General features: G+C 36.7%; 1 protein-coding gene across 2 annotated transcripts in view; it reads left to right on the top strand.

Moving 5' to 3' along the window:
* DNAAF4 (dynein axonemal assembly factor 4) overlaps positions 1-20,590 on the top strand; it is a 39,761-nt gene extending 19,171 nt beyond the window's left edge. Inside the window, exons 4-9 of one of the 2 annotated variants that reach the window (XM_010969479.3) lie at positions 1,512-1,743; positions 3,606-3,751; positions 5,187-5,296; positions 16,095-16,248; positions 17,233-17,338; positions 19,352-20,590. In XM_010969479.3, coding sequence (XP_010967781.1) covers positions 1,512-1,743; positions 3,606-3,751; positions 5,187-5,296; positions 16,095-16,248; positions 17,233-17,338; positions 19,352-19,461 — 858 coding nt within the window. In that variant the 3' untranslated portion in view covers positions 19,462-20,590. The remainder of the gene's footprint in view (positions 1-1,511; positions 1,744-3,605; positions 3,752-5,186; positions 5,297-16,094; positions 16,249-17,232; positions 17,339-19,351) is intronic. The other variant, XM_010969480.3, reaches the window with a different exon arrangement.
* The last annotated feature ends 250 nt before the right edge of the window (positions 20,591-20,840 follow it).

Below are 20,840 nucleotides of genomic sequence, written 5' to 3'. Positions count from 1 at the left end.
GTTCTGACTCTTCACATACTTTTTCCTCCTTCCATGTGTGGGGACAGAGAGGAAGGAGAGGGGAAAAGACAAACATATTATTAACCAGGGGAAGTTGTCATCTTCTCTTTTTAGGTTGTGGCTGCCTCTGGCTAACACTGACTGTTCATCATGGACTGTTGTCAGGCTTTTAAATGTTGGTTCACTGCCATATGCAGATTCTTTTTGGCCCAACCTGTTGGCAGCTCACTGCAGCTCTCTGAACTTAGGACATGTGGTGATTTGCATCTTTTGTGCCTAGTTTAAGCCTTAGGTGCAATTCTGGGATTGCAGGAAACTCCTGTTCAGTAATCTGTGAAGTTTATTTTAATTTCAGAGGTTCAGTAAACAGTCAGCCTTCCAGAAGAGGGTATTAAGTCTTGCAAATATTATAGAGTACCTTTTCAGTGTACAGTTTTCATACCTATAATGTTAATTCTGTATCCTAAAATAATTCAGCCTCTAGGAAGCTTTTTCTCAGTATGTCATCCTAGAGCTGTGTCACATGCCCTATTAAAATATAAAATTAGTTTAAATTTACATTAATGAAATGTAAATAAAATTTAAAATTCAGTTCCTCAGTCACACTAAAGTGCTTAGTTAGCCACATGTGGCTAGTGGCTAAGGTATTGGATAATTCAGAATATTACTACCATTGAAACAAGTTCTGTTAGACACTGCTTGTCTAGAGGTTAGAGGTGAGAAAATTTTGTTACAACAGGTAAGTCAGATACATGGAGCCTATCATATGTATTAACCAGTTACTCTGTTTCACAGTGGTTTTTTCTTGTCCATATGAGGGAAGTTTGTGAAAGGGAGAAAAATTGGCACACAATTAACAATGCATTGCTTCAAATTCACCTGATATTTAACTTTTCATGTGGAAGTTTCAAATAACTGCTGTTGCAAATGTGGTTGGCAGCGGGATTCACGGTTCAAATATTTCTACTCACCAGAGACAAACTCCCTAGTTCCTCCTTCCTATTTCCTTTCCTCTTATTCCCTCACTCCTCGGGTGAGGGTCAGCTCAACTTTGTCCTAAGACAAGGTAAGACTGGCCTAAGTAGAAGGCGAATGTTTGCACATATGTATTTTTGTGTATGTGGGTTTTGGGACAAGTGACTTAACTTTCAGAATAATAAATTCTGTTTTTTTTTTTTAACCAAGCCCTTAGACATCATCTAATTGAATGCCTGCTCACATTTGATATATGAGGAAGCTGAGGCTAGAGAAAGTGATTCCACAAGAACGTATCAATAGTTAATGGTAAATCTGGAACTGAAACCTGTGTTCAGTGACACCCAGATCATTGAGCATTCTGCTAAATCACTCACCATTCCCATTTTTAGTTCTTTATTCACTGCTAGCTATTGCTGCAGATTTAATGACAAGAGTTTAGAGGTAAAAATAACTAAGTATTATAATGAATTTCTTATTTTTAACATGTTGTTTGTAATGTGTTTTAAAGGATTTGGTAATCGTAATTTTTACAGATTGAAGAAGAAAAGAGGAAAAAAATAGAAGATATGAAAGAAAATGAACGGAGAAAAGCAACTAAAGAATTGGAAGCCTGGAAAGAGCATCAAAGCAAAGCTGAAGAACAAAAAAGGATTCAGAGAGAAGAAGAATTGCGTCAGCAAGAAAAGCAAATGGAAGAAGAGAGGGAAAAAGTAAAACATAAAAGTCTTACTAGAAATTCAACATCTAGAAATCTCACCATAAAAGGTGCAATGATTAATATTTTCTGAGAAAGTGAGCCTTTTCCATATAGTGAAGTATGTATGTCACGATTTGTGTGTGTGTGTGAATCTATTCATGGTATTAGGTCATTATTTTGGTATATGAAGTACTACAGTACAAAGCCTAAGGTGAAAAACTTTTCTCTTTTCAAATTTTGTTTACTTTTCTTTAGAAAAATTAATAGTAAAGTAATTTTTTATTTCTCAGTATGGAGGAATGGTGCTTATTCCCTGCATGTTCTATATCCTAGTAATCATTAGTGTAATAATTTGAAGTTATATATGTCATTTTAATTTTGTATTCTGTTTTCCTTCTGTTGTACTAACATTAAGAATCTGTTCACAACATTTTTAGTATGTTCTCCACTATTTTAGAAAACCCATCCTTTTTCATTTTTGCCCTCAAGTTTCCTACTCCTGAGTTCTTAATTTTATTTCTCCATATTCTAGAACATTTCTTTGAGTGATTTATTCAGAAAAGATGGCTAGGTGGTGTATTTACTTTGTTCTTATATATCTAGAAATGTCTCTTGGCTTCACAAGTGAAAAACAATTTACTTGGCTTTGAAATTCTTGGGACATTTGTATTAAGTAGGCTCAAGCCAACTGTTGTAATAAAGAGATCAAAAGTTACAGATCAAATAAGATAGAAATTTAGTTCTCTGTAATGTAATGCTTATTATGTAACAGTCATCAGTCTAGGCCTGATAGATAGCTTTGTTACACAAGGACATCCAGGCTGGTGGGGCCACATCTGTTACCACATCATTTGACTTCCATCTCTAGGTTAAAGGCGGTTGCTGTAGTTGGCATTGTTTTTTAGCCAGTGGGAAGTGGGAAAGAGGAAGGCCACTGCAAGTGGATTTAGCTGTAAGATAATGACCTGTAAGTTGTATACATCACCTCTGCTCACAGTCTGTGGTCTCAGGTTTGGCACATAACCACACCTATTCTTTAGGGAGGCAGGGTTATGTAGATACTGCACAGTAGAATAGCACAGCAGATTCTCTTACTAAAAGAAAGAGGAGGGAATTGATAGGATGCTGGAAGACAGCATTCCCAACCACAAGCATCTGTAGAAAATTTTGCTCAAACTTTTCTTGATGTTACTTTCTTGTTTGTTTGAGTCTTTATTCTTTCCTCCTTGCCACCTGCCTCCCTCCTTTTGAAATGTTAGTGTTAAACTTCAAATTTTTAAATTGGAAATTTTCTTATCTTAGTTGTATGTGTTCATTTTATATCAAGAATAAATCTTTTTTTAAACCAATTTTGATATTTGCCTTTTAAATCTGTCTATCATATTTACAGTACTTTTTTTTAGTACCTTCCCTTCCCTTTATTCACATAGTTTATAGTCTAACATTTTGATTAATTTCTCCTCTTATATTGACTTAACAATTATTACATCTCACTACCTTTATACAGACATATAGCTTTTCATTATTACCCTTTGCCTGTTCTCATTAGCTGTCTCTAATAGCTGAAAATCTTTTTTATATCGTCACCAGGGAGCTTATAGAAGGAATTGTTATAGGAGCTTAAGAAACAGAGGTGGTATTGGCAGAGATGGCTCTGCCTAGGTGCCTTCCTCTAGAGTGAATGGAATCCACTGTGTGGATTAACAAAGAAAATCCCAGAAGAGTAGCTGGGGTTATTGATTAAAGAACAGATAATTAGCTGCCATACTTTCAATAAGGGATTTTACATTCCTTCTTGAAGCAAATATGTTTGGATTATTTGTATTGGACTTTAGAAGTAGCTTTAATGTATAATTACCTTAAAAGTCAGTTTGATTGTTAACTAGGAAGTGAGAGAGAAAGAACTTACTTGCTAACATTATTTTTGAAGGGAGAAATTCAGAAAATATGTTTTTTGAGAAGCTAAAGGAAGACAGTATTCCTGCCCCTCGCTCTGTTGGCAGTATTAAAATCAACTTTACCCCTCGAGTATTCCCAACTGCCCTCCGGGAATCACAAGTAGCAGAAGAAGAGGAGGTAGGTGTACTGTTCTTAGTTATAATGATTGCAAATGAAAATACTATCTTTTTTATTTTGTCTATTGAAACTCTTACTGAATCTGAATTTTTAAAGTATTTGTTACACTAAAGATAGTACTTCATGAAAAAAATGTAATATTTTCTTATATGAGAAAAATAATCTACAGGGTTTTTTTGGCTCCAGAATGCTGATGAGAAAACATTGATACAATATACAGTATTGTTGCTTATTCCGGGAGATAAGCTGTTACGTGTGCCATGTATTTTATCAAATACATCATTTTCCATAATAGATTTGTAAATTTTGGATCAGTATGTTTTGTGGTGAGAAGAAATTTGGAAATTTATTGTAACTATATTATTATTATTTTATATATATATATTTTATGTATTTATTTATTTTGTTTTGGGGGGGAGGTAATTAGCTTGGGGATTGAACCCGGGACCTCATGCATGCTATAAGCATGTGCTTTACCACTTGAGCTATACCCTCCATCCTTGTAACTATATTATTACAATTAATTACTATTAATATAAAGTATTAATAATGTGACATTTGGCATTAATATCCTTCATTCGTTTATAAATTCCTGAGCTCTGGAATTTTGAATATTGTATCTTTAGTTGTATAAGCACTGAGAATTGCACTTTTTTTTTTTACTGTAAGGTATGAAATGATATCTCTCTCAACTGAAAATCTGTGGAACTATTTGAAGCTCCTTAAGCTATAATGACAATTGATAAATATTAACTTTTTTCTTATTAAGAATATATTTCTGTATTTTGTTATTTATAGAAGTATTTCTATAACTATAAAATTGTAATTATTTTAAAAAGTCATTTACATATTTTTAGAATATAAAAAATATATATTATAAATAAGAAAAGTAAGGTAATACTCACATGAACTCCGAGAAATTTGGACTAGAAATTTTTATACATTTGATCTTATTCAGCTAGAGAAGTTTAAAAAAAAAGCTTAAATGTGTGTAGAAACTGGAAGTTTAAAATCATCATCAAATATTGCATCAGTCCACTGAGACCGCTGTAACGAAGTACCACAGACCAGGTGGGGCAAACAGCAGACATTTATTTCCCATAGTTCTGGAGGCCGGGAAGTCCATGGTCAGGATGCTGGAGTCAGGGGTGGAGGGAAGAGCATGTGCTCTGGTCTCTTCTTCTCATAAGGACACTAACTCGATCGCAGGGGTCTCACCTTCATGACCTCATCTAGACTTAATTACCTCCCAAAGGCCCCACCTCCAAATACCATCACATTGGTGATCAGGGCTTCAACATGTGGAAGCTGGAGGACACAAACATTCAGTCCATAACAATAATATTTCCATCTCATGTAGGAAGATGGAAAATGTACAAGTAACTTGATAAAATAAGATCTATGTGTCCTTCAGTAGTCTGCACTCTCATTACAGTGGCTACACAAACAAGCAGAGGCACGAAGAGCAATGAACGCTGATATTCCTGAGCTTAGTGATTTAAAAGAAGAGGAAAAGAACCCAGAATGGTTGAAGGACAAAGGAAAGTAAGTTGTTTGAACTCTGGCCGTGAGATTTATAATAAATTTATATAGATATTAATGCTTGCCACATTTTCTAGATGTCTTGACGTGTAGTGGTTTGGGAGAAATAATACAAATAAGCTAAGTAGGTAGTCATGGCCTCCATATTAAAAAAGTCAGATCTAATAGGAATTAAATAAGGCTCTTATTTTTATTTGCTTTTGTATTTAAATGCCATGGAAATGAAAAATATGACGTCTTTTGGATTATTTATTAAAACCCCTTTTAAAATCACTTAACATTTAACATCAACCCTTCCTGACACTTCCCTTAAAATCATGGTTCTTTAAGACTAGAGCTACTTTGATTAGTCATATCCATATTTAAAAGATTATCAAATATCTTATAAATTATCATTTTATATCCAGGCAGTCCTTTTATTTATATATGTGTGAATTTTATACCGCTGTCAAAAACAATAAATGCTGGTACATTCTGTGGCAATTTGAATTCATATTTTGAGGCAACTGTAGGTAGTATTTATTATATCTCATTATGTATACTTTTGTATCATTTTCCTAGTACTGCCATAGCAAACTACTACAAATTTAGTGGCTTAAAACAATACGAACTTACTATCTTACAGGTCTGGAGGACAGAAGTCCAAAATGGGTTTTACTGGACTAAAATCAAAGTATCCTTTGAGATCCTTCTGGAGGCTCTAGGGGAAATCTGTTTCCTTGGGTTTTCCAGCGTTGAGGCTGCCCACATTCCTTGGCTTATGGCCCAGCCAGCAGTAGCATCAGTCTGCCCTCTGCTTCCATAGTCATGTCTCCTTTGGCTCTCCTGCCTCCCTCTCTCTTTTGTGAGGACCCTTGTAATTACAGTAGTCCCACTTGCATAATCCAGGGTAATCTACTTCAGGATCCTTAATCATATCTGCAAGGCCCTTTCTAACTAACCATTTTAGTTACTATATGCATAGGTTTGGGGGATTAGGATGTAGACATCTTTGGGAGGGGCAGTTATCTGTGTAACCACAAAGTCTCTATTTTTCTTTTCTCATCTTTTCTCTCTTCTTTCTTGGCCTTTTCTCCTATCTAATACAACACCAGAGATTGATTTGTGGAGTTGAGGTGGAGTTGGTCATTTTTCTGACGTTCAGAAGCCCGGGGCTGACAGGTTTGTTCCTCCTACTCCCAACAGCAAAATACTACGTGATCCTCCCTTCTCTTTTTCCTCTCCCCTTCTCTTCTTTCCTCCATCTCCCCCTTCCTCTCCATTTATTGAACCATTGAATCAACATCTACTGATTGCTTGCTATTTGCCGAACTGTAGGCAAGGCGGTGAACCACGGAGATCAGTGGAGGAGAGAGACACATACTGATACTTGAAACACTGTGTGAGAAGTACAGTACATAGAAAGAACAAGGGAAAATGAGAGTACAGAAGAGGGACACCTGACCTTAAAGGAAGGAAGACAGTTGCAGGAAAAACCTCCTGGAGAACATAGTGCCCGGGCTCCTCTTGATGATAAGCAGGAGTTTGAGGAGGAAGGGAGAGAAAGGCATTCATTTTAGGCAGAGGAGCCAGTATGAACAAAAGCTCACAGACAAGAATAGTGTCAAACTATAGTCAGGAACTATGGGTAGTTTATTTTTTGCTGAAGCATAAAAATTGATGCCAGGAGTAATGCCGAATGGACCTAGAAAAACAGACGGGTGCCTTGTGTACTCCGTTGAGATTCTTATATTTTATCCTGTAAAGGTGGGGGGAAGTGTATTGCAGAAGTCAGGGCAGAGGTTTGAACTATGACTTTGTTGTAGGGCTGGAGAGGAGGACGATTTGAGAAATACTCAGGAGGTAAAACAGGGAGAAGTTCTTGCGTGATTGTTGAGGAGTGACAGAGGATGGTGGTGCACGACTTGCGGGTTTTAGTATGAATGATGGATTATATGATGCCACCAGCTGAATTAGAGGACATCGGAAGAGGGGCTAGGAAGGAGGGAATGCAGGTAAGTTCAGTTTTGACTGTGTTGCGTTTGACATGTCTCCTGGTCAATCTGGGGGACAGTGTCCAGCAAGTGTGAAACTCAGGGGAGAGGCCAGCACTGTAGATGTAGAGTTGGACGTTATCAGCATTTACATAGCAGTTAAATTTATAAGAGTAGGTGAGATATCCAAAAAGAGTGTGTAGCCCAGGGGAGTATTGGCCTGAGGATAAAACCCTGTGACCTACCAACATTTGAAGATCTGGGAAAAGAAAGGAATATCCCAAAATACTCCCAGAAGCCAATGGAATTGAAACTTTAAGGAAAGAGTTTTTATTTTGTTTTGTTCTTCAGTAAGAATAGAAAAAGTTTGAATAGATGTGCAGGTGGTGAGGTGATTGAAATGTCCTTAAGAAGAGTGGATAAAATTGGGTCACGGCCAAGGGTGGATGGAGTATCTTGATTTTGTTTCTATTTTTCCTCTTGTTAAAAGTTGCATTTATTTTTACATTTTATAGCAAAATATATCTTCAGAAAAAAATTTACACTGCATATTAAGTGAAAGTCCCCTTTGGTTTTCACCCAGTCTGCTGGCCTGTTACCTACCCTGTATCCAGTTTTAGGTGTATCCAGTCTAAATCGTTACTTTAATTGCATTTTCTTTAAGTTGCCATTGTCATAATCACAGTTAATATGTATCTTGTGATAGGTACATGAGCTTCGCATACACCATCTCATTAAATCCTCACAAATGTAGTTGGCTAGGAACCACTGCTTTTGCACCCATTTAACAAATGTTTATTGAGAAGCCAGCATCTTTACACAATAGCTCTTTTAATTTCTTTAACAATCTGACTCGTTGGATATTATTATCTTTATCCCCATTTTACAAATGTAGAAACAGGACTAGAGAGGTTAAGAAACTTGGCTAAGGTGGTAGTTAATAAGTAGAACCAGGATTCAATCCTGGGTCAATATGATTATGAAGCTTGTGTTCCAAATACAGCTGTCCACCTCTGACAGATGAAGAAAATCTTCCTGTCCGTTTGTTCCAACTGATCAGCCCTAGTGAAGGCAGCCCCGGTGGTGTGGCTGTGAATCACTCTTCCTGGCTGCCTGGAGTGCTAAAGTGTGCATAGCTGAATGTGCTGTCCTGTTGGATTGGTTACTTTGGTCTAGAAAATACTGAGAAGTTGACTTGGAATAAATGGAGATACTTTGTTTTCTGAGATGGAAGGGAAGAAAGTGAAGATAAGTGTGAAACTAGATACATTTCTAACAAAAATTGCTGAGTGGGTACTGTTGAGGGCTCTCCTAGATAAGAGAGCATGAACTCATAGAGATACTAATCAGTACAGCTCTGTGATTTATCTTCTATAGTGTTTAGTCTTTTGGATTTAAGAGTAGATCATTGAGCCAAGGTTGGAGTTTTGACTCACAATAAAAGGCTAGTAGCACAAGGGACCAGATTGCTCATGGAAAAATAGCTCAGATATTTAGCCATGAAATCTAGGCTTGGTTAGAAAGGAAGAGATATCATGAGGGGCCCAGTTGACTAAGAAAACAGAGCACTTAAGAAATTACAGGGAAGGGGTGGGTATAACTCAGTGGTAGAGCATGTGCTTAGCATGTGCAAGATCTTGGGTTCAATCACCACTGCCTCCACTTAAAAAAAAAAAAAAAGAAGAAGAAGGAGAAAAAAAATAATTAGAGGACCCTATAAGGTTGAAGATTGAGTATAAAGGGAAATTTGGCAGAATAGAAATTTCTGGTCAGTGGTTGGGATTCCAGAGGTTAATATCACTGACATGGTGCAGTTCAGATGACAACAAAGTTCAAGATGTGGCCCAGGGAATGCGTAGCAAAAGTGAAGCTGAAGGGATGGTAATTTGAGTTAAGGAGTTCCAGGTATTTCGAGGCTAAATTGATAAATAAGTGATATATATAAACCGTAGAATCTTCTGAAATTGTGGCATAAGTTGGGATGGAGACAGATGCTGGGAGGCAGGTTTCAAAGCCCTCAGTGAAACAGAAAAATGATTTTAAAAAGCCAGTTAGATGACAGTGACTAGGAGGCTATAGGGTAAAGATGTCAGAAGTCCCAAAGGATGATGCTGTTTACATCAAGGCAGAGTTACAGCTTGAAACTAGCAGAAGTGAGTCTGGAGAATGCCAATTCCCTCCCCTGACATGGGGAGTCGGGGGCCTCAGTATAGAGGGTGGTAGAGATAGCACTGCCCTCCAAGAAGAGCCAGGTTTATTTTAGAAAGCATCATGTGGAAAATTTGAGGATTAAGAAAGGATTGGGTTGGGAGGGAAAGTCAACTGTGGCAGAATCAGGAGTAACAAAGTGCAAAGGAAGAGAGGAAGAAGAGAGTAGGAAAGGCCAGCAAACTGGGATGTTTACATGAGGACAAGGAAGAGCGTGCTTTTTGATCAGAACCCAAAAATAGCAGGGTTGCTGGACGTGGTTGGAAGGTCGTTTGGCACAAGGTCTTCCAGTGCTGGGACTGGCTAAATGTCCTAGGCAGTGTTTGGTCTGATCTTATTTCTGATATAATAATGACATGATTTGGATTTAAGAGTCAAAAGGGCAGATAAGATCATTGAACTAGGGTTGAAATTTTTGACTGACAGCAAAAGACTGGTGTGTGTGTTTGTGGGTGTATATGTATGTGTGGTTGCTGGCAAAAGCAATGAATTGGCAACAACCTAGTGCAAAGTGTACTTTGTTGCAGTCAGGTGTGACTTGTAGATTGTAATCACTTTAGTGTCCTTTTTTTTCTTTTTTCTTTTTTGGTACCGTTTTGCCTTATTGCCTCCAATTGGGTAGAAAAAGAAAGAGACGCAAAATAAGAGGAGAGGAAGAGAGTTAAAATGAGGAGAGATGGAAGAGAACTTAGTAACTAATGACACCCAGAGAAACAGAGCAGAGTACAGTTAATTACAGTGCCAAGTACAAACAGATAAAAGGAAAGGTAAGAATTATTAGAGAGAAATGTATCCTCTCTTGCAATATAATGCAGTACAAAAGATAGAAGCGCACATAATAGAACCCATTCAGAAACAGCTCTGAATTTAAGCCAAAGGATGAAATACTTCCATCTCCTGAGACTTTGTTTCATAGTAGCTTTCTCTATTTACACCGGCAAAAACAGTCCAAGTGTCCTTACTGTGTTTAAACCTTTGGGACACTTGTTTTACAAAAGGGTAGAAGCGGGCAGGCCTTCCAAAGGCGCAGTCGCTTCAAGAAGCTGTGTAAGGGCTTATATCTACTCAAAAAGGCTCTTAGAAAAAGCCACAGAATGTTTTCATTTTTCTTTCCCTAGCCTTCTACAGCCAGTTCTTAGTTGTAAATGCCAAATCTACCTTTCAGGAAAATACATAAGCTTAGCTAATTTTATTTGCTCATTAAAGCATTTTACCTTTTCCAATAAGCAGCGTACCAGAAAGCTTTTTACTGAGAACATCTCACATAAAACAGAGTCTAGATGCTCTGATTTAGATACTTGCATGGTATGATGTTGTTTAACAGCCTTACATGACTCAGAATCTGTAAGTGACTCTAATAGCTACCCTTCCAGACACTTGTGATCATATAAGGTGTGATTGTTGTTCTGTCTCACCGATGTTTCTCTGTGCTTGGACCTCCCTGTCTTAACCCCAAGCTGCAAGTTCCTTCTTCCCCCCACTGTAGGACCACTTGAATTGCATCTGCATACCTCACTCTCCACAGCAAATTCTAATGTTAGGTAGGAGGAGATTAAGGATATACACCTCTACAGTCTAGCAGCCAGCATCGTGTTACTGTTGTTACATAAAATCACCTAACTAGTTCCAGAATCTGAATTTTCTTTTTTTTTTCTCTCGTGGCCTAAGTGCCAGATTTTGTAGCCTGCCTACTCTCCAGTCCTTTCAAGACTGAGGCTCTGCTTTGGTTTTACTTTTTCTCTTACCACCCAGGTTAATTCTGCTTCTGAACCCTTGCTCTGTAGGTAGGTCCCCGCTGTTTGCTGACTGACTGACCTAGTACCAGCTTGTGCCAGTCTGGGTTTCTGTTTGCCTGCTGTTTGTGAATTTTCTGAGGCTGGATTCTGCCTGCCTGTCTGGATGTCCTTTTACTTCATGTTAGATTTTTTCATACTGATCGTTGACCACCTGTTACCATCTTCTCCCAACACAGAATACAGTTCTACTTGCCAAATTGAATTTTCTCCAATTTTTTGGTTTGAACCCATGCCCTGGCAAGAACTGTGATGAGGTAGCCTACCATAATTTCATAGATGCTAGTGGAAGCCAGGAGACTCATTAGTCAAGACAAAGGACTTTATAACATGACTTTCATCTTGGTTCCCTTTGCCCCTCCAATCCTGTGGGGCCAGTGCAGAGGTGGGCCCAGGTGGATGCCGTACACACAGTAGGTTTATGCCATAACTGAGAAAGCCAAGCTTAAGGAACACAATTTTTTATAAAAAGATTGTAAACAAACCTGTCCAACCTTTAGCTTCACAAGGAGATATTAACTTTATTACACTGAGCAGCAGACATATCTGCTCTTTGCCCCAGAGAGAGACACTGTCCCTGTCTTCAAGGCTGTGCACCATCCAGACATCTGTGAAAAGATAGTCCCAAGCGAAAGCTGTCAGTGCATCTGACGTAAACCATGAAGGAACATTAAAGACCCCTGGAGAACTGTCTCCCTGTATCCTCCTGTACCCACCTCCTGGCAGAACAGATCTGCCAAATCTGCCTTGCTCTGCTGCAGGTTTTACAACTCTCTTTGTTTTTAGAGACAAGATTTCTTATGCTGCTACCTTTTGCCAGCCTTCAAGAAATTTAGAATCCATATTCTAAGATGACCTCTTTGACATAATTATAATTTTGTTTGTTGACTGGTTGTATGCATTTTACAGCCCATAATATTCTGCTGCAGGACAGTCCCTCTTCTGGCCTAACCTGTCATTTTATTTAGTATGCGGCAGCCTCCTCCTCCCGAGTGCTGAATTGTACCGGGGGTGTTCCTTCACTGCGGTGCACTAATACTTAATTCTAGAAGCTCTCGAGATACCCAGGAATGTTTTCCATCCCTATAAGATGCTGAAAGAAACAAGAGACCTTAAAAGTCCTTTGAGGGGCAGGTGGCTGTTCAAGTTCCTATTGCCCACAAAGTGGAGCTGTTCTGTCTTGTGTTGGAATGTGTGGTTCTCCCTGCTCCCATGGCTGTCTCGAAGCCCCACGACTTTGGATTTCTCTTAACTCTTCTGCCCCTTTTTTTTTTTACTTTCCTCCACATTGCTTCTTTCTCGGGGTGGGGATATAGCTGAGTGGTAGAGCATGTGCTTAACATGTGCAAGGTCCTGGATTCAATCCCCAGTACCTCCATTTAAAAACCAAACAAGTACATTGCTTCTTTCTTATCACTCCTGCCTCTTGTAGCTTCTCCCATGCCTAAGGCTTTCCCAAAATGTTTGGCCCTTTTGGCCATTGCCAATCAGAATGTTTCTTTGTTTACAAAGGCAAACCAATCAATCATCATAGAAATGACAGGAGTGCGTGTTTGCAGTTGTCCATGTCTCTTTTGCTCTCGCTGTGCAGTCAGTACAGTAAGCACTCAGTATGTGCTGAATGACTACTTTTGCATAATTTGTTTCATGGGCATTGCTTTATTTGGAGCCATCACAGGAGACACTGGTTATTAGCTTCTCTGTTTAAATTTGGTGTTCAAAGGCTATTGCCCTTCAGCCCTTCAGACAGAGGTTTAATTTTTTTTCCTTTCCTTTTGAAATTCAGCTGTTTCTGAGTTCAGAACCATTTTGAAAGTCATAAAGCAAATGACGCTTTATTGCATGTTTGTACTGGTGTTGAACTGTAAAGAATGTAATGTTCACTTGGTTTTATATTTTAATATATATATGTAAACATTAAAAATTTTTTAATACTTTATATTTTTTACTGTTATGCCTCCTACAGTATTCTTTTAATACTGCTCATTGTAAGCTCCTTTTCCCTTAGAACCTAGGAGAACTTTTCTGATAAAACTGTTGTATTATAAAACTATAAACTTACATTAAAGATGAAAAATAGAACTCCAAATGTATGTATTACTATAAGGTTTGTGTAGATACAGACCAATGGCATAGACAGCCCAGAAATAACCCTCATGTGTGAAAATCATGGTCAAATGATTTTCATCAAGGGTGCTAAGACTAGTCAATGGAGAAAGGACAGTTTTTCAACAAATGGTGTTGGAAAAACTGGATATCCACATACAAAAGAATAAAGTTGAACCCTTACCTAATACCATATACAAAAATTAACTCAAAGTGCATCAAACAGCTAACCATAAGAGCTGAAACTAGAAAATTCTTGGAGGAAAACATAGGGTTTATTGGATTTGACAGTATTCTTGGATGTGACTTCAAAAGCACAGGCAACAAAAGAAAAAATGGTTAAGTTGGAATGCATCAAAATTAAAACCTTTTGTACATTAAGGACACTGTCAACGGAATGAAAAGACAGTCCTTAGAATAGAGAAAATATTTGCAAATCACATATCTGATAAAGAGTTCATTTCCATCCAGCCACTAGGATTACTGTAACCATTTTAAAATGGTTAAAATGGTAAATTTGAAAATTAAAGTTAATTTTAAAAAGGTTTGTAGTAGACACAATAGGTTATCTAGCTAACATTTATTGTCTTCTTTTATCCTTGTTGGCTGAGTCCCTGTTTGTTTCAGTATATAGACCTTGCCCATGTAGTTCAGGATGGGGACCTACCCCAAGTCCAGGGATATTTTCTGATTGACTTCAACAGATCAGGGTTATTTTCATTACACTGCTGGGTTTGTGTGTGAGTGTGTGTGTGTGTGTGTGTGTTATATATGTGTACAGAATTTATTATAAGCTTGTTTATAAAACCAAAGTATTGGGAAATAAAAGCCTTAAATGTCCGTCAGTAGGAGGAGACTGGTTTTAGAAATCCTTGCACAATGAGAGAATGCTCTGTAAAAAATCTTTGTAAAAATAATATATCTATATTTATTAACATGGAAAGATGGTCATATTGGTGAAATTTTTTAAAAAGTTCCCAAATTGAAATATATAGTACTGGGTAAAGGGTCACTCAAGCAAAGTCATGGAGTTTTGGTCCTTAGTCTGATTGTTGATACATCCTATGTGATAAATCTAAATTGAATTGTAATACCAGATAAAGTTATAGATGGGAATGAAGCTTGTGTCTCATCCATTATCTTGCATAATCAATAAACAATTTAATATCCTCTTGAAAAAAAATTGGGGAGTGAAACTGGGGAGAGAGAGGTTGGGGAGAGAGAGATTGACGGAGAAACTGGTAGGGTTTTTTTAAGGCAAAATTTTGTTTTAAGGATAGGCATTTTTGGTCAATGAGATGGGAAAGAATGTGAACTGGGAGATTTCTGGGCAAGGTTTTCTTGCTCTCACGGAGCATATACCAGAAGATACTGTCCCATTTTCTTCAAATGAATGTGCCTGCATGTGGCACCTTCTACTACACATGAGGAATGCCAGCCCCAGGGGGAAGTCACTGCTCGCTCCAGTGGAATGGAGAAGCGGGGAGGCCTTGGTGACATCCTTGAGCTGCTGATCACATTGGGCATGGAGCCTTTCCCTGTGAACTTTTTTTTAATGTGAGGTGATCTGTTTCCTTCCATGTTTAAACCAGTTTGAGTTGAGGTTCTGTTACGTACGGTTAGAAACACCCTAGCTGATAGGAGGCATTTCAGAAACTGTTCCCGCAGAATTAGCTTTTCTAGTCTGTGCGAGTAATTTTAAACTGGAGTCAGGCTTAGGCTAGATGTCACAGTGGTGTCATTTTACCTTGCACTCATGATTCTCTGGGTCTACTTCTGATGTCATCACATTTAATATTCTAGACTGTAAAGTATATCGTACAGTCAGCTGAAAATGAATACAAAGTGTTATTTAAATGGCACTTTAATATTTGGCAAACTGTTTTCTATTTTCCTTATGTTTATGCGTTTTTCAAAATACCAGGAATTGTACACGAAAAACAAAAAAGAAACTTTGCATTTAAAATAAGTACTTTAATTATGTATATTTCTTTATTTGAAGAGAATTTTGGAAGATCTGAACTGAAAGAGTGTATTTATTAGGATTCTTTTGTTTGCAAGTAACTGAAAACCCCGCTTTAAACTGGCTTAATGTTAAATGGAAGTTATTGGCTTGTGTAACTAAAAAGCTAAAGGGGTGTTACATTTCAAGTAAACCTTGATCCAGCAGCTTAACTGTATCACCAAGGACTCAGATTCCCTTCTGCTTTTTTATTCTTTTCATAATTCCATTGTATCAGCTTATTCTAGTGCTAGCTCCTACGAGGATGTTAAAAATGGTCAACAATTTGGGCTTGTGTGCTTTCTTCACTTATATCCAGCAGGGGGAGTTTTCCCAATTTTTTTGTTCTCCAACTTTGAAAACAAAATCACAGGCTTCATTCTGAAAAGACCAATTTAGGTCATTCCTAAATAAATAAATCCATTCCTAAATAAATCCATCCCTGTGTCAATCATTGTAGCAGAGAGGATGGAAACATGCCTACTGGTTTAAGCTACTGCTCGGCTACCCTTGGAGGTGAAGGTGAGGTCAGCCATTCAGATGACATACTGATGTGTGGAGGAAAGGTGGAGTTAGTGCCTCCCACAGTGTCCACTGTACAAGGAATAGAAAAGGAGGTGAGCCATCCATCACCTCTGCCAGATATCATTAGGTATCATTTCTGTGTTTCTTTTCAGTGTTAATTACATTGTTTTTCTTTTCTGTGTTTGTCTCCTTAGTAAATTGTTTGCAACAGAAAACTATTTGGCAGCTATTAATGCATACAACTTAGCCATAAGACTAAATAATAAGATTCCACTATTGTATTTGAATCGTGCTGCTTGCCACCTAAAGCTAAAAAATTTACACAAGGCCATCGAAGATTCTTCTAAGGTACATGTATCTATGTATTTACATGTGGGACTTTAAAATTGATATGCTGCTGTTTATTGGTTTAAATGATGCCCTTATCTTTTGTCAATTAAATTTAAATTTGAGATGGCAGGATTTTAAGAATCATCTTGCTTATTACATCTTTTTCCTTAAAAAATATTTTTTAAATAGACAAGGAACTAGTGTATCTAGAGATTTCAAGTCAGATTAGAGATCTCCTATCAGTTGTTACTGTATTGCCTTGTTGTATCAGCTGAAGTTAAGAAAATTAGTAAATGGTTGTCAGTTTGTGTTCACCTTTTTTATTAAAGTTTTGCAGACTTAATGCAAGGTGGAAAGGCGAACACTTCATGTCACTACCACTTGCACAGTAGAAGGATATCTCATAATCATTTTCCCATTTTTAGAGTAACTCAGTATCCTAATTTCCATAATTAATGTCATGTCATTATCTTAAATGTCTAGTTTTTTTGCCTTTTATTATATAACACAGTAACTTGTTTTAAGGGAAATCACATGAGAAACCTCTTATGTGGCTCGAGATTGAGAATATGGAAGAAACATTCAAGTCCTAATGCTTTGATCTCATTAAGCTATTAAAGATACGACAGTATTTTTACGATCCAGTTTTCCTTTCTACTAGCACAATTTCACGCACAAACAAAAATTTATTGAATGAATGAATAAACCGAGTCACCCAATTTGAGTACAGAAGACCACAGATGCTATTTATTCATCCCTGTAAAGGCTTCAAATGATAAACCAAACCATAAGTTTGTGGGCAGGGATATGAATCTCATATAGGAACAGTTAAGCAATTCCTAAAATTGTTCAACATAAATGTATTTGATAAATTCCTGTCCCAACTAAGCCAAAAATTTAGGTGGCTGAGGGCTTGAGGCTTGTTTTTAGGTTTTTATCATGTTTTTGCTCAAGTTTAAATTAGGAAATTACATCTTTCCCTTGTTGTTGTTGTTTTGTAAGGCACTAGAATTGTTGACGCCACCTGTTGCAGACAATGCTAATGCAAGAATGAAGGCACACATACGACGTGGAACAGCATTCTGTCAACTAGAATTGTACATAGAAGGTAAGAAATTGATAGAAATATTTTTAGTTCCACTGTGTTATACTGTGAAGAAGTTATACTGTGAAGAAAAAGTCATTGGGATTATTCTAGGTGACTCCATTATTTTACATTTTTAGCATTGAATTTATTCTGTGCAATTTACCTGACAAAACAAAAAATGATTTGAAATATTTAAAAAAATCATTGTTGTAGAAAGGAATTAAAACAAGGTATGAAATCAACTATACTTGAAAAAAGAAAAAAAAACAAGATGTGAACAAGTTAAGGTCTAGGGAAATAATGCAGTGTCAGACAACATTTTTATGGAAAGATGTGTGATAAAGGATATAAATGAGTCACTTAAGATATAATGGAAAAGTTTTTGAAATTTTATTTTATTGAGTTATAGTCAGTTTACAATGTTGTGTCAATGTCTAGTGTAGAGCACATTTTTTCAGTTATATGTAAATTTATGTATATTCATTGTCGCATTCTTTTTCACCGTGAGCTGATATAATGGAAAGTTTAAAATGAGCTTCTTTGGTCTTACACACACACAGACACTACATACGTACATAAGCTCAGAAATAACTGATCTGCGACAACGTATGATCAGTTGCTTATTTTTGTGAAACTGTACTAAAGTTTGTAATTCAGTCCCATGTATATAGAAGCCATAGCATTTAATTCATTTTCATAGCTTTTCACTTTTACTGTGTTTAAGGACTGTCTGCACTTGCTCATGTTGCCCCAGAGTCCTCTCTTCAGTGCTCCTCTTCCAGTACCTCCCTGCCTTGATGCCTGTTCAGTTCCCCCTCATTCAGGACCTGGATGTCTTGCCAGGGAATGGACTCTAGCTTATAAAGCTTAATAATTTTTGGCTTGTTTGTAAGATTGTTTCTGCCATTTTTAGAGTTTTCTACCCAGAGTATCCAAATTAGGTTTATATGCCTGTTCGTTTTTTAGAGTCTTATCCAGCTTCATGAGGAGAAAAATTGTTAAGACAGGAATGAAACACTGTAAGCATTCTTTAGAAATTATAGCATCATAGACCTTTTTGAGCTAAAAGGACCCTTCATTTTTAAAGATGAAGGAATGGAGGCTTGGAGAAGTTAAGTGATTGGCCTGAAGTGGCACAGCAGATCAACAGCACTTAGAACTCAGGTTTACCTACTCCCAAAGAAATTCTTCCCACTGATTTTTTTGGTAAAGATTTAGATTCAGTTACTTATTTTTAACAACTAGTCCACAATGCTTTCCTTTCTAACCAATTTTCTTCAAAGAAACTCTGTAGATTGGATAAGTACCCAAAAAAATCACAAATATTAGTGTATGAATTATATAAAGTATGGATTGAATCTACTAAAATTGTTTTTTAAAATCCAGAATTTTGAAATAAGATGACATTTATTACTTTTTCATTGAGATGATAAAAAATGTCTTTTTTTTAATATACCATTACAAGGTATTGAATATAGTTCCCTGTGCAATATAGTAGGACCTTGTTGTTTATTTTATTTATTTTTAAATCTTATTTTTTATTGAAGTGTAGTTGATTTACAATGTTAGTTTCAGGTGTACAGCAAAGCAATTCAGTTTTACATATATGTACACACATAGATACATTTTTTCAGTTTCTTTTCCATTACGGCTTATTACAAGAAATTAAATATAGTTGCCTCTGTTTTACAGTAGATTCTTGTAAAAATGTCCTTTTGATATATGAGTTTTGAGTCTTATACATGCTTTAATGAGTTTAAACTGTTAGCTTATTTGTTCTATTTAAAACAACTGCTTCTTCCTGAATCCTGAATGAAATCATTATAATTATTCCTGAAATTACTGAAAAATTTCTGCTGTCTCTTAGAGATACTACCATGTATGTGAAGATGGGAGTCTGATTTAAAACCTGGTACTTGCCCTGAACCATGGACTTAGTGATTCTTTTTGTTTTTTTAAAAATACTGTCTAGATACTAGATAACACAAGTATTTATAAAATATTTTACTGATCATCATTGCTATGTAAACATAGGCCTACAGGATTATGAAGCTGCCCTTAAGATTGATCCATCCAACAAAATTGTACAAAATGATGCTGAGAAGATTCGGACTATAATTCAAGGAACAGAACTAAAATCTTAATGACTACTGGAAACAACTAGGTATGGTAACTGGGCGTTGTTCTAAGTTTTACAGACATACCTGGAGGTGTTAGGAATCTACGTATTACGGCTGATTGTGCAGAATCACCTTCTCTTTAGTTCTGTAGAGGGCAGAATACTATAAATCTGTAGAAGATGAAATGTTAATTTGAATGGTATCTGAATAAGTAAATCAAAATAAGAATAATCTATTTTAATTCTTTGCTTCATATTACTACATAATTTAATTATATATTGTTTGTTACTGAATTCAGCTTGCCCTAATAAATACTAACAAAATATTTGTTGGTGTGACTACTAGGACATTTGCTGATTCATTTTTAGCAAGGTAGAAGTTTAAAAGATCGTGTTTATAAAGTATTTTGTTTGGATTAAATGCACAATTTAATTGTCTGAATCATAAATATTGATGTTTTCACTTAGTTTTCAAATGCACAGACCCTTTAAAAAAAAAATACTGCTCCACCCCCTGTTGTTTGGGGTTAGACCAGTTTACCTTAGTGAAACAACTGTTTGGAAAACCTTATCTTTAACTTTGGCACTGTTCACCAAAGCGTTCATCATATTTCATAACACTATCTGGTGGTGGTTAAGTTTTCTGGTGAGATTGTTTTCTAGTACCTTCAAGTATACGAGGGGGCAAAAAGACAGCAAAGGGTGGAAATGTTAACTTAGAGTATTCCGCTCCTGGCAGTGGACTGCACCACCATTTGTGTTGTAGCACTGTGACGAGGCAAGCAGGAAGCAAAACTGGGGCAGCTTCCCTTTTGCATCTAATAGTTGTTACAATTCTCTGATTATATTTAGAGGGTTTTTAGGAAAACAATTTTTAGGGATAAATTGTTATGGTATTTGGTCATCTACTGTCATTCAAGTGGATCATAATACAACCTCTTTTCTTTTTTTAATGCAATATTTTTTGAATATGTAAGATATCGTAGCTCAGCAATGGTGAAACTTTTACATCTACAAAGCGACTTTTGATAACTTCTGTAGCAGTCCTGACCTTCTGTTGAGGCAGGATTGCTTTTTCTCATAGTCAACCCTGGTTTGTTTTGATTTTGAAAAATAAATGTAACCAAAATAAAAGTGATTCTTCTGTGTCTCAAGTACCGATTTGACATTTAAAGACAGTAACCAACCTAGTCTTTCCTCAGGCTCTTTCTCTTACCATCTCAACAGAAAACAAAAAACTGGGCCCAATAGCTGCCCTAAGGGCAAAAGATGTGTTTCTGGAGGTGGTAGAAGGGATTCTTAAGTACTTACTTATTATTTTGACTCTATCCTCTAAATAAAGTCTTGGTTTAAAAGCAATAGATGATCACTTGTTTTCGTGAAATACTTGACTTCTTTTGAACA

Source organism: Camelus bactrianus, chromosome 6, assembly GCF_048773025.1.
Source record: "Camelus bactrianus isolate YW-2024 breed Bactrian camel chromosome 6, ASM4877302v1, whole genome shotgun sequence".
Classification (NCBI taxonomy): domain Eukaryota; kingdom Metazoa; phylum Chordata; class Mammalia; order Artiodactyla; family Camelidae; genus Camelus; species Camelus bactrianus.
The sequence above is the reverse complement of the archived record's forward strand: the minus strand, read 5'-3'. Positions and strand labels throughout refer to the sequence as shown.